The sequence below is a fragment of the Tursiops truncatus genome, chromosome 11 (genome assembly GCF_011762595.2).
Source record: "Tursiops truncatus isolate mTurTru1 chromosome 11, mTurTru1.mat.Y, whole genome shotgun sequence".
NCBI classification, from domain to species: domain Eukaryota; kingdom Metazoa; phylum Chordata; class Mammalia; order Artiodactyla; family Delphinidae; genus Tursiops; species Tursiops truncatus.
Window position 1 is genome coordinate 49,964,794 of NC_047044.1, and position 12,610 is coordinate 49,977,403.

At 43.9% G+C, this 12,610-nt stretch overlaps 1 protein-coding gene across 3 annotated transcripts in view; it reads left to right on the forward strand.

Annotated features, from left to right (window-relative positions):
• The window catches only part of GRIP1 (glutamate receptor interacting protein 1), a 687,426-nt gene that overhangs the window by 649,178 nt on the left and 25,638 nt on the right, over positions 1–12,610 (forward strand). For all 3 annotated transcript variants that reach the window (XM_019952473.3, XM_019952475.3, XM_073788409.1), the window contains 3 exons: positions 4,752–4,908; positions 5,728–5,839; positions 10,942–11,175. In XM_019952473.3, coding sequence (XP_019808032.1) covers positions 4,752–4,908; positions 5,728–5,839; positions 10,942–11,175 — 503 coding nt within the window. The remainder of the gene's footprint in view (positions 1–4,751; positions 4,909–5,727; positions 5,840–10,941; positions 11,176–12,610) is intronic.

Consider the following 12,610-nt stretch of genomic DNA (forward strand, 5'->3'; position numbering starts at 1 on the left):
TTGGGAAATAGAAATTGGAGTCAGCAATGGATGAAAATATCAACATCTTAATTTTTTTTTTGACAGAGTCGGGGGGTTGTTAGAAAATCTGGATTGAACATACACCCAGAGTCAGGATTGTTATTTCCCTACCCCAACCCAGGTCTGATGTTGGGACTTAAGTAAGGGGAAAGTCAGATCTACAAAGAAAACTCTAACCCCAGCATATCAGTTGGATTTGACTTAGCTGAATAGAACTAAAAACCCTAATATTGCAGTGACTTAACTCAAAAAGGAGCGGGCATTTCAGAACTAGTATATAATTCAACAGTGTCATCAAGGACCCATGCTCTTAAGTGTTTCTTCTCTCTTATGCTTAGCACTTGCCTTCCATCCTTGGGTTTATCACATCGTCCAAGATAGTTATTGGGGCTCCAGCTATTTCATCTACATTCCGGGCAGCAGGAAAGAGAGTTGTAAGGAGACTTTCCGGAAGTTTTGTTTACATGTCATTGGCCAGAACTTTCTACATAATTAAATTAACACAACTTCAAGGGAGGCTAGGAAATATAGTCTTATCCTGAGCAGTAATATGTCCACCCTCAAAACTGGTATTCTAGTAAAAAGTTGAAGATAAGAATGGATGTTATGATAGGCAATTAGTAGTCTGCCACAGTCAGCTAACTGTGCAGTCTTGGCCTCCTGCCTCCTTTGAGTTCAGTGAGCCCCAGGAGTGGGACCCAGGTTTGCTTGCCTCGTGGTGCAGCAGCAGTGGGAGAGAATGGGTCTGGAGAGAGCCAAGAAGGGCCCAAGGGTACATTCCCAGTGCTCTTTTCCAGAACTGGACCATTGGGTAAATCGCTGCTCTTCCTCTGGGGAGGATTAAGTACAGATGGTAAGAGGGACCAGAAAATCCCTGGACTACTGCTCCCTCCATGAGAGTGAAGCAGGAACCCACTGACGGAACATGAGGCCAGGGAGCGGCGCTTATCACGAGTGCACCTTTCCAGCCCCTCTTGCTAGGCCTGCACTGCTTCCCCGGTACTTCCACTAGTAAATGCCAGCTTATCCTCTAAGTCCCAGCTTGTATGTTGCTTTTCCGTTGACACCTTTCATGACCTGTATTCTGACCCCCAGACAGATCTCTCTTCTTTTCTCTCAGTGTGTACAGACTGAAAGGAAAACACTTCTCACATGCTATTAGAATTCTCATTTTCTATCTATGCCTGTTTCTCCTTCTCTTTCTCCAAAACCTATACTAAACTGTGCAGTTTGGGAGGACAGGAACCTAGTTTTATTATCTTTACATTTCAGCTCCTCCAGCAGTACCTGACAAGTCTTAGAGGTGCTGGAACATCTCCTGAATTAGCAATGCTGATTTCCTACTTTCCCTGTTTTATAATAAGGAGACTGAGATCTTGACAAGTTGAGTAACTTAGTAAATAATAAAAGTAATGAACATTAAATGAGGCTTTCATTAACACCTCATTGTGTTCCAGGCATGTTCATGAGTGTTTGTGTGTATTATTCTCCTTAATTCTCACATCAACCTGGTGAAGCATGTGTCATTATCCCTATTTTACATGGAGGTGAATTGGCCAAGACTGCAGAGTAGGGAAGTGGCAAACCTGGGATTTGAACCTAGGTCTCTTACTTCAGTCCCTGTGCTAGCGTAGCATGGACCAGACCCAGGTCTTCTAAGTTCATGCCTAACGCAAAAATATTTGAATTTTATCCCCTTTTCGTGCCCTGCTTTGTTGTAATGCAATAATCATTTAATAATGCTTATTAAGACAAGGCATCCTTGGTATAGATAGACACGCCTTTCGGCAGCGAGGGGACATTTTCCTAGTACTGATGCTTCATATCTGCTCAAGGCCATCCTTACACTCTTGCCCAAGTCACCAGGAACTACTTACAACAGTTGGAAGGAAAATCAGAAAGTTAATCTGCTCAGTTTAAAACATGTTGGGGGCTTCCCTGGTGGCGCAGTGGTTGAGAGTCCGCCTGCCGATGCAGGGGACGCGGGTTCGTGCCCCGGTCCGGGAGGATCCCGCGTGCCGCGGAGCGGCTGGGCCCATGAGCCATGGCCGCTGGGCCTGCGCGTCCGGAGCCTGTGCTCCGCAACGTGAGAGGCCTGCGTATCGCAAAAAAAAAAAAACAAAAAAACATGTTGGAATTCCCCCTGGGAACTGAACGGTCCTATGGGTTAATGCCTGTCAGAAAAGGACGCTCCCCCGAGGACACAACCATTTAGCATTTGGCTTTTAGCAAGTTTAAAGCTGGGTAAGGGAAGTGAGGCGCGGGCTTCCCCTAACTCTTTTTAAGAGACTTCATGTGAATATTTGGGGGTTAGTTTATTTGGTTCAGAAGGAGAAGATGCATAGCCTGTCAGACGGAGCCAGGAGAAATGCAGTGTTGCCCATTCACCGCCCCCTCCCCCCCACCGTCAAGAGGAGACTCGTGTTCCCTTAATTCAACACTTCTGACAGAAAACTGCACATTCATCACACAAGACTTCTCCCCAAATGTCTAGCCACACTCTGCAGTTACCCAAGAAAGAAAATGAGATTTTGAACTGTAAATAGTTCCTCTGTGCCAAGGACTTCTTATCCTTGGTTTCCTAAAACAGGAGATTCGTAGAGTATTTCCATCATGCGGCTGTGTGCTTTCCCCTGCATTCTGGACATTAAATCCTTTTGATCAGAGAACCTTACCCTTGGCCATCCTGCTTTCTCTGGGCTCTAACTGATAGTGAGGATGGCCTTATAGGACCAAACGAGTAGAGGGAAAGTGAATGGGGAAGACAAACAAAGGGTTGGCATGGAGACAGTCATCTTATGTGGTTGAGTCATTGAATTGTATGTGAAATTGGTGCCCTAGGCCTGTTTGCTAGATTATGTGTTTTAAGCATAGTAAGAAATGCATGTAATATTGCAACCCTGTGCACACACGTAAACACACACGTAACGGGTCACAGCCTGAAGCAGTAGATGAAGCCGTGTGTGGTGGTTACGGCACGAACCATAAAGTCAGACCTACCAGTCAGCCCCTGCTCTCCCAGCTGAAGGCACCTCATGAAGAATTTTGAAAGACTGAGACCCCGCAACACACTTAAAGTTGTCATCCTAACATTTTTCTCCTCAAATTATAATACTTGCAAAAACTGTCATTTCCAGTTTGCGGTAAATATGCTTAAATATATGTTTGTCAAAATACGGAGCCCCAGACTTAGCTCAAATGTGTGGAAAATTGTCCATCATACAACCTCATCGTCAAAGCCATTCCTCACTGTCACCCATCAAGCCAATCAGACTTAATTCCCTGTCGGAAAGGAAGTCAGTCTTTGTTTTGCAGCTCAAATAAACATCATAATGTGCCCGCCTCCTCACCCCGACAGCTGTCCTTCTGAATTCTGATGCTGAGATGCAGGGAGATGGGTGGATGAGAGGGGGTAAAAGCCTTGCGCTAGATCTGTGCCTGATTGAAATAAGGCTCCAAGACCTGCCCTCAGGAATGAGGCTTTCCCGAATTATCCCTTGATTTGATGCCTAGGAGTTTTTATATCCCGGGGCCAAGCTCATTCAAAGGTTTGATATGGATGAGAAGTATGTCTTTCATTTGTAAAGGGGCAGGAAAACAATTGTGAATGGGGAAGTAAGAAGGGAGACTTGACACATCTCAGATCCTCCCGGAACTTTCTCAGCGAGGCCGGTTTGGGGAAGACCTGCCTGTGGAATTTGAGGATCTGAAAACTTATTCTCCTAAAGTTAGGACTGGAACCCCCAGGAAAGTGTGCAAGTACCCCTAGGTCCTTGAATGCAAATAATAACAGTATCTACCTTCAAAGATAATTATGAAGAATAAATAAGGTGTTACAAATAAAGCACTTGGGCTTCCCTGGTGGCACAGTGGTTGAGAGTCCGCCTGCCGATGCAGGGGACGTGGGTTCGTGCCCCGGTCCGGGAAGATCTCACGTGCCGCGGAGCGGCTGGGCCCGTGAGCCATGGCCGCTGAGCCTGCGCATCCGGAGCCTGTGCTCCGCAACGGGAGAGGCCACAGCAGTGAGAGGCCCGCGTACCGCAAAAATAAATAAATAAAGCACTTAATGAAGTTCTGGTTGCATAGTAAATGCCCACCTTGTGTTTGCCGTTATTGCTGGTGTTGTAGTTATTTGACCCCCCTACTCGCTAGCAATGTCATTTCTTGGTGGATGAAATAATCCTCGGGCTCATCCCTAACATTGGTGGGCGCCAGCCGGTTTAGCCACGGTTAGGCCACACCCCTGCAACCAGCGCCCCTTGGCCACTCCTTGGGCCGGGAATCCACATCTGGTGGCAAATTCCACTCTTAGAAGGACAGACTTCCACCTGGAAGTGGACGCAGGGTGTCTGGGCAGGAAAGTCAGGGTTCTCGCCTTCTGGATCTTGCGCTAGAAAGGGTTAGATACAGGTCTGGGCATACTCCACCACCACCGCCCACAGGCCCCAGCAGATTTCTCACCCGGACAGAGGAGGGCAGGAGCCAGAGAAAGCACAGGTCCAGCACTGTGGATCCTCCTGCTTGGGTCCAAGGGTCTTACCTCAGGGTTGTTGTTAGACTCATTTGGGATAATAGGTGTGAATGTGTCTTTAATGTAAGATTAAAGTATTGTCTTGATGGCCTCCAGGATCCCAAATTCTGTTAAAGTCAGCCCCCTTGAACAAACTAAGGAAAGCTACAGAAAAAGACAAGTTACTAAAATAGAATATGATGCCTTGTTTTTGTTTCAGGCACTGGCTTTCAGGCCTCAGGCTACAACTTCAACACCTATGACTGGAGGAGTCCCAAACAGAGAGGCAGTTTGTCCCCAGTCACTAAGCCTCGAAGCCAGACTTACCCAGATGTGGGGCTGAGTAACGAAGACTGGGACCAGTCCACAGTCAGTGGGTAAGGTTTTCACCAACTGCTGCCCTGTCCCAACTGCTTCCGGGTCATTTGGGCCAGATGTGAACTTCTCTACTTCCAGTGGCACCGACTGCTAGCATAGGAAGCATTGTGTGAAGCCACTGTCGCCATCCATGCTGGCCCCACGTCCAGATTCGAAGACTTGGGCCTGCCCGGTGGGAGGCAGGGCTCCACCACACAACAGGGCAAGAGCTAAGTTTCCCTGAATGAAAACAGCAGTAGCACATGAGGAAATTCTACTTCTGTAAACCGTGTCCTCACTCTATGACTAGTTCCCTCTCCTTTTGTTTAGAAGGTAGTTTCACATTAACTTACATTAGAAAAAAAAAATTTTTTTAACTGAGGGTTCCCTATTTTCAACTGAGAGGTCTATTTTAGCAGTTTGCTCCCTTACCAAAATATTTTAAGGAAATCCATAAAAAGCGATAGCACTTAACGGCTCTATACTGATGTTTGTAATGAGTGGGGAAAACGTATTTTTCTCTCTTAGAGAAAAGTTTGATTTCCCTTTCCCTGTGGACAGAGCAGCTGACAGATATTCCCACGGGTGCCATGTTGACGCAGCCATGAATACTGTGAAATTCAATTAGTAAGACCATGGTCCTTCTGGTCTTTGAGACACTTTGAGTTTCCTAAAGCGTCCTTCTACTGGAGCTGGCTTGACTTGGAGGCCACAGTGGGAAGAAAGCCAGACCCAAAACGAATCTCTATTTTGTGTGTGAGATGAAGGAGAGAGAGATTCTGGAGACCAAAAAAAAAAATGTCCAGCAAGTTCTTAACCCAGACTGTTTTTCACAACAGTTTTACAGGGGCTCCGGACAGTGCAGAGGCTGAACAAGAGGAGAACTTCTGGTCCCAAGCGCTAGAGGATTTGGAAACCTGTGGACAATCAGGAATTCTCAGAGAACTCGAGGTAGCCTCGGTCCTGCTACTTTTATTGTTTCTACATTCATTGTTTTCTTGGTCCTTTTGAGTTGGCATTGATCACACCAGTTCATTTAAAAGCTTTAACCCTTTCCACAGGAGAAAGCTGACAGGCGTGTGTCTTTGAGAAACATGAATCTCTTGGTAGCTACCCTTTATGTTTATATTTTTGCTTGTGAAGCTGCCTTCCCTGCCCCCTTGCCGTCTGGACAGTGATTTGATTTTATCCAATGCAGTTAAAAGTATTTCTTTCCCCATTTCCACCCCTCCCCCCCACCCCGCCGAGCTTACTGACCTGTGGCTTCTGCCATTTGCTCCCTGCTAACCCTGACTGTACCTGTTTGCCACTGGATCGTTTGGGGCGAGCTGAGTCTCCCAGCAGTGGCATCTCTCATTCTCTTATTTGCTTTAGAAAGGTTTCTTTGGCATGTTTTCATTTGTACCTGGTAGAGACATTAATTTGATCGTGAAGAGGAACATAAGAGGAAATTTTACTTTACTTCATTTTGCCCTTAACGTAGATGACAGTGCCTCTGGTGAAAAAAGCCAGTCTGTTTGAGAAGCAGCCAGCCAACATATTACAGACTACATTGCTGTTAATTGCAAATCCTGATTCTTTGTTAATTTAGTGTGAATTCAAGGAGTTGCAGAGAGACGGAGTATAATAGCTGAACTCCTGGGGAGTTCTTTAATCAAAGCCATAAATTTGCTGACGGTATTCACACTTTGGTCTGGGAAGTCCTGGACTGTTTCCTTTTATGTTCTTTTAAATTTTCGGAGCTGTAAAAAATAAAGTGGCAGAAGTTGCATTTTTATTTTGATGTCATATGAGGTCCCCAAGTCACCATAAGGAATGTGAATGGCCTAATGGGGTGGAACTCTTGCAATTCTAAAATGATGACTCATCTTTATATTATTTTGCTTCTCAAATGCATGTGTGGATATTTTCTGTGATTCTAATGTCTGTGAATCTGCAAAGAGAATTATAAAGAAAAATACTAGTTTGAATTTGTAAACATCATGATTATTACCTGGCATGAACTGCAGCTTCAGAGCACAAGTTAAAGGACCTGGAGATGGATAATCCTATAAAATTTAAATACATTAAGATGTTAGCAATTGGTTCCCTTCTGTGAAACTTTCAAAAAAAGTAGAGTGCTTAAGTATCAGGTGGCTTATTTAAACTTTTACCACTTCCCATATAGAGAAGGGTCAGCATTCTCCCAAACTGAGTAAAGATCTCAGTTCACAATTTTTGAACATATTCCTGCTTTTCAAAGCGTGTTTTGGCTCATATGCCTTTTTCACTTTGCATTTTGAAATACTTCTCTTTTGAAGAAGCAGCTATTCTTCTAATAGCTTCTACATTAGGTAAAATGAAGATGATGTAAAAAGTAGTACAATGAGGTTGCGTTTTCACTCAGACATTGAGTTATCCAATGGAAACAACATACGTCAGCATAGAAGTCATCTCGCAGGAGCCAATAGGTTTTCTGTAACATTGTTTCTGGCAGGTGTGGCCCTCGAAATTATACATCCAGGAAAAAAAATGGGTTGAATTAATAAGCCAAATAGAAATTAAAGTTTTCAACTGGGAAGAATGATTGACAAATCCATAAATTAGAATCTCATTCACACTCTTAGCACAAAGGGAATTCATTTATCAGTTTGGATGAACTCTGCTCCCTTGATTGCAAAAGCTACTATGCAAAAGATATTACTGGAGCTAGGTTCCTGCATAAGAAATGTATATCCAGCATTAAACGTTAAAGCATACTATCACTGTAACAAATGCAGAAGATTAGCTAAGATGAAAAATGATTACAATTGAAATGAAAATGAAAATTATACTAGTCATTTTCCCCATTGCTAGCAATAATTTAGGTTCAGCTTTAGCGCTGAAAAATATATAGTTTTAACAAAAGAGAAAAATTCAAACTAAGACTTTGGACAAGTTACTTAATTTCCTTATCAGGTATTTCTGCTTTAAAATATGGGGATTATAATGACTAATGTTTATACGGCACTTAACATAGAACATGACACAATAAATGTTTGATAGAAATTATTTTTGCCACTTTTTTGAGTATTGAATGCTGCCTTAACTATCTTTTGCTTAGTATAACATAGGAAGAAGGTTTAACTGAATGTCAGATAGAGAACTCTTAAATATATTCCTCCTAAGTTGTATGTATACCAGTTATCTCACTAATAATTTTGAAAAAGTATAATATAAATTATGAATTGTGCAAAATGAAAACAGGCAATACATACTCTTGAGGCAGAAACAAATCCTAGAAAACTTTAAATAATTACTTTTTATTTTAGTTTTTGTATTTGTGTTTTAATTTTAATATTCCTTCAGCAATATCACTAATTCAATTTACATTCACTTTAAACAAAACAATCTATCCTCTGAAAACTCGACCTGAAGACCTTTTGATAGTCTGTCATCGCTTCCATTAGAGCCCTTTCTAGATCAGATTGTAACTTCTGTTGTGGCTAAGGCTCATCAAAGCAGAAGTGTTGTCTCCCAGCTGTAGTGATTATTTGACTTCCAATGTGTTTCCTGTTGGTCTAATGAAAAATGAGTATTAAAAATAAATGTTCACAAAGCAAATAGCTAGTCTAAATAGGTAAAAACAATAGGTGGATGGTCACCACAGCAAGAAAACAATCATCAGATGCTATCAGTAACAGTAGATTAAACAAGGAAATGATATGTGTGAGTTAAATGCCATAAAATAAAAGGATGTCCCATGTTACCAACAAAGCTAGTAATAGAAAGGTTTCAATTTAAAGGGGATTTATCTGAAATAAACCATTATATGGATAATCCACACTGGATAAATGTTAAGGGGTTTTTTTCATTTACTAAAAAAAGTCAGTTTTATAAGTTTCAACCTCATACTTGACTGAGAACCAATATAGCCTCATAGTCAAGAATAAGAGTTTTGGAGACATGGCTAAAGTAGTAATCCCAGAGTCTTGGGCAAGTTGCTTCACTGATCCAGGCATCCCCTTCCTTGAGTAAAATGAGGAGGTATAATAATTATAATACCTTACCATATAGAGTTATTATAAGTATTTAATGGTATGCTGCATACACAATGTGGTACTTAGCATTTGTAAATGCTCAATGACCCATGAGGTTTTTCTTACAATTGTTTTTTTTTTTTTTTTTTTTTTTGCGGTACGCGGGCCTCTCTCACTGTTGTGGCCTCTCCCGTTGCGGAGCACAGGCTCCGGACGCGCAGGCTCAGCGGCCATGGCTCACGGGCCCAGCCGCTCCGCGGCATGTGGAATCTTCCCGGACCGGGGCACGAACCCGCGTCCCCTGCATCGGCAGGCGGACTCTCAACCACTGCGCCACCAGGGAAGCCCTACAATTGTTTTTTTAAAAATCATCAGTAAGGGGCTTCCCTGGTGGCGCAGTGGTTGAGAGTCCGCCTGCCGATGCAGGGGACGCAGGTTCGTGCCCCGGTCCGGGAAGATCCCACATGCCGCGGAGCGGCTGGGCCCGTGAGCCATGGCCGCTGAGCCTGCGCGTCCGGAGCCTGTGCTCCGCAACGGGAGAGGCCACAACAGTGAGAGAGGCCCGCGTACCAAAAAAAAAAAAAAAAATTATCAGTAAGATAACTGATCTAGCCAGGATATTGATAAGTTCACTTGTTTCTTTTTCAACAGAGTTGTAGATATACCTACCTGTGTGCTAATACTTGGCTGTCATTCAAAGATCTTGTGAGTGGCATGGGTATAGCTGAACACCAGGTGAAGCTTGGAATTATAAATCTTAGCAAGATAACAAGTGAAAACTCTACTCACTTTGCAGTATTCCCTCCTGATCAGTAATTTTAGATGGTGCACTTGGCTCATCTACTACCTATGGGACCTTGGGTAGGTCAGCCTTTTTGTGCCTCAGTTTCCTCACATGTAAATTAGGAGGAATAACAGCACTTACCTCATAAAGTTGTTGTGAGGCTTAAATGCGTGAATACATTCAAAGGACTCAACAAATTACACTTCTGTTACTTTTAGCATCGGTATCAACACCACTAGATCATGTTGTAGCGTGGCACGTGGAATTTGTTTTCTGTATCCATGATTTCATGCAGATTCACTGATGCTGGTACACCCTTATATAACCATCATACGGAGGAACACAGCTGGCTACAGGCATATTTTCAAATTTTAGCATCCTCTAACCATGAGAAATGAACATTCCCAGCATGATATTGGTTTCAAATGCTCTTTTTGTTCCACTTCTGAGACTCAGTCATTTTTGAGATCTAATCTTAGCATTCCTTGTGTATTATGCAGGGAACAGATTTGAAAGTGAACAAACTTCTCAATTCACTGGTAAAATCCAACCCAGGTCTCATCACTTTTGAGCAAAGGGTTGAATACGGTAGCGTGATAAATGATTATTCCTTAACCTCTCTGAGGACCTTACACAAAGGTCATTTCTAAGAAACACTGACCTACGCCAAATGATGTGGAGACCTAGCTGATCTACAAACTTCTCCGGCCGGCCACGTGGCCAAAGGAAAGGCAATATGCCAGAGCTAGGCAGCCAGCGTTCGGTAGAAGCCCTCGCCTTTGTATCAGTAGCCTCATTTCAGCCCATTGTTACCTCCAGGTGGGGCTAGAGGCACCATTGCAAATGGGGTCAGCCTGGTCCCCACTGAGGAGTTCTTAGTTCATTTCTGTAAGATATACTGAAGGTTGCCTCGTGAATCCCATCTTTAGATCCCACTCAGTGGAAAGTTAATGCTTAAAATGTAGTTTGCAGTAAGCAGATGTTAGAGCTTTTCAGTTTGCCTCCAAACTGCCAGGGGTGGTATTTGATTAAATAAACTCAATGGCTTAAGTACTTAAATTGGATCTGAGTTGTGCATTATAAATGTCACGTGTGGAGCATATTCCCAGACTTTCATGGTGCAATTAGTACGTCCATTCTCCAGCCTTTGGTTATGCCCTGAAGAGACCGTATTTTGACTGGGCAGAAGCAGAAATGTGCTTCATGTTGAGCAACCAAACGCTTTTCTTAGTCCGTGGCTTAACTCTTTCTGAAAATTGTCAATGCCACAGGCAACAATCATGTCGGGGAGCACGATGAGTTTGAATCACGAGGCCCCTACACCTCGCAGTCAGCTGGGGCGACAGGCCAGCTTCCAGGAACGGAGCAGTTCGCGGCCACACTATAGCCAGACCACTCGGAGCAACACTCTGCCCTCGGATGTGGGCAGGAAGTCTGTCACCCTGAGAAAAATGAAGCAGGAAATGAAGGAGATCATGTCCCCAACTCCTGTGGAGCTGCACAAGGTCAGGAGACTCTCTTTCCTTCCCTTAGGGTCACATTCTGTTCAGCGTGGCCACCCCGAGGCAAGCATGATCATGACATTCTACTGTGGGCTCAGCCAGGGAGAGAAGCTAGAGCTTGAAGGCAGGTCATCAGAGACCGATTGTTCTCAAAACGTGAGCTCTGAGAGGTGATCTCATAAAACGGGGAACACTGGCTTTCAAGCAGTGAATTTATCATAAATGTATTTATGGCCAAAATCTTCTCACAGAAGTTTGAGGTTCTAGTGTCACGTGGAGGTTGAATGAGTTGGTCTGTTATTCCGACTTCATTGGAAGGGGGAAGGATTTTCTAAATGTCGTACGCTCCCAGCTTCACTGAAAAGGGGTTTCAGGGGTGACGCTGGAAGGCTTAATCATCAGTTACAGACTTCTCAGTAGACAGTTATATTATTCAGGGGACATGAAGTTCTCTTTGAGATGTCATTTAGATGTCTTGGGTCAGGACAGGGTAAGCCCTGGTTATATTCCATCTCTGTTATGATAGTTGCCTCACTTTGCTTCATGGAAGAAAACCTATGATTGCAAACAGCTGAATCTGAGTTGCTGGCAGAGTTTGAACAAGGCATGTGTAGGTGACAGCGTCTGTGGAGCCCAGGCCAAGGAAAGCAGTGGGAGGGAGCTTTCTCTGGTTTTCTTTTGTAGAACTCTAATGCTTTTTGTTGTTTTGTTGCTAATACATAAGGATGTATAGTTGGTAACAATCTCACCCTAGTTTTCTTGAGAGCCAAGACCCTCTGTGTAGTTAATAATCTGTTAACTAGAGATAAGTTATCGGTCTTACCCAGAAGAGCATATAAATGTCAGGTTGAGAGGAGGTAAAGGCCAACTACTCCCTTTTTCCTCTAACGACTTCAGTCTCCCTAACTATTAAAAGTAGCCGTTTTGCAGCTGACAACGGATATAGTGAAAGAAAGGATTGTATAGGAAGTTGGGTTCTGAATTCTGTGTTCCAATCCTGGGTTCATTCTTTCATCACTCATTCATTCGTTCATTCATTCAATGCATAGACTGTGCATTCATTTACTTAAAGAATGTATTATAAATCCCCAGGGAGCACATGGTCTAATGGGGAGACAGTCCAGGAAACAGTGGGAAGATGGTGGGATAAGTACAATAGACGCTAGACTAGGCTGCCCTGAGGGACGGCACGAGGTAGGGGCTGGCGGGCAGGGTTGGGGAGGAACCTGAACCCACTACAGAGGAAGATAAAGCCTTCCTAGATGCAGGTGTTGACTCCGCAGGAAGGTGGAGGGTGGGAAGGCATTCCAAAGCACAGAAAGAAACATGTACAAGGGCTTCCCTGGTGGCGCAGTGGTTGAGAGTCCGCCTGCCGATGCAGGGGACACGGGTTCGTGCCCCGGTCCGGGAAGATCCCACATGCCGCGGAGCGGCTGGG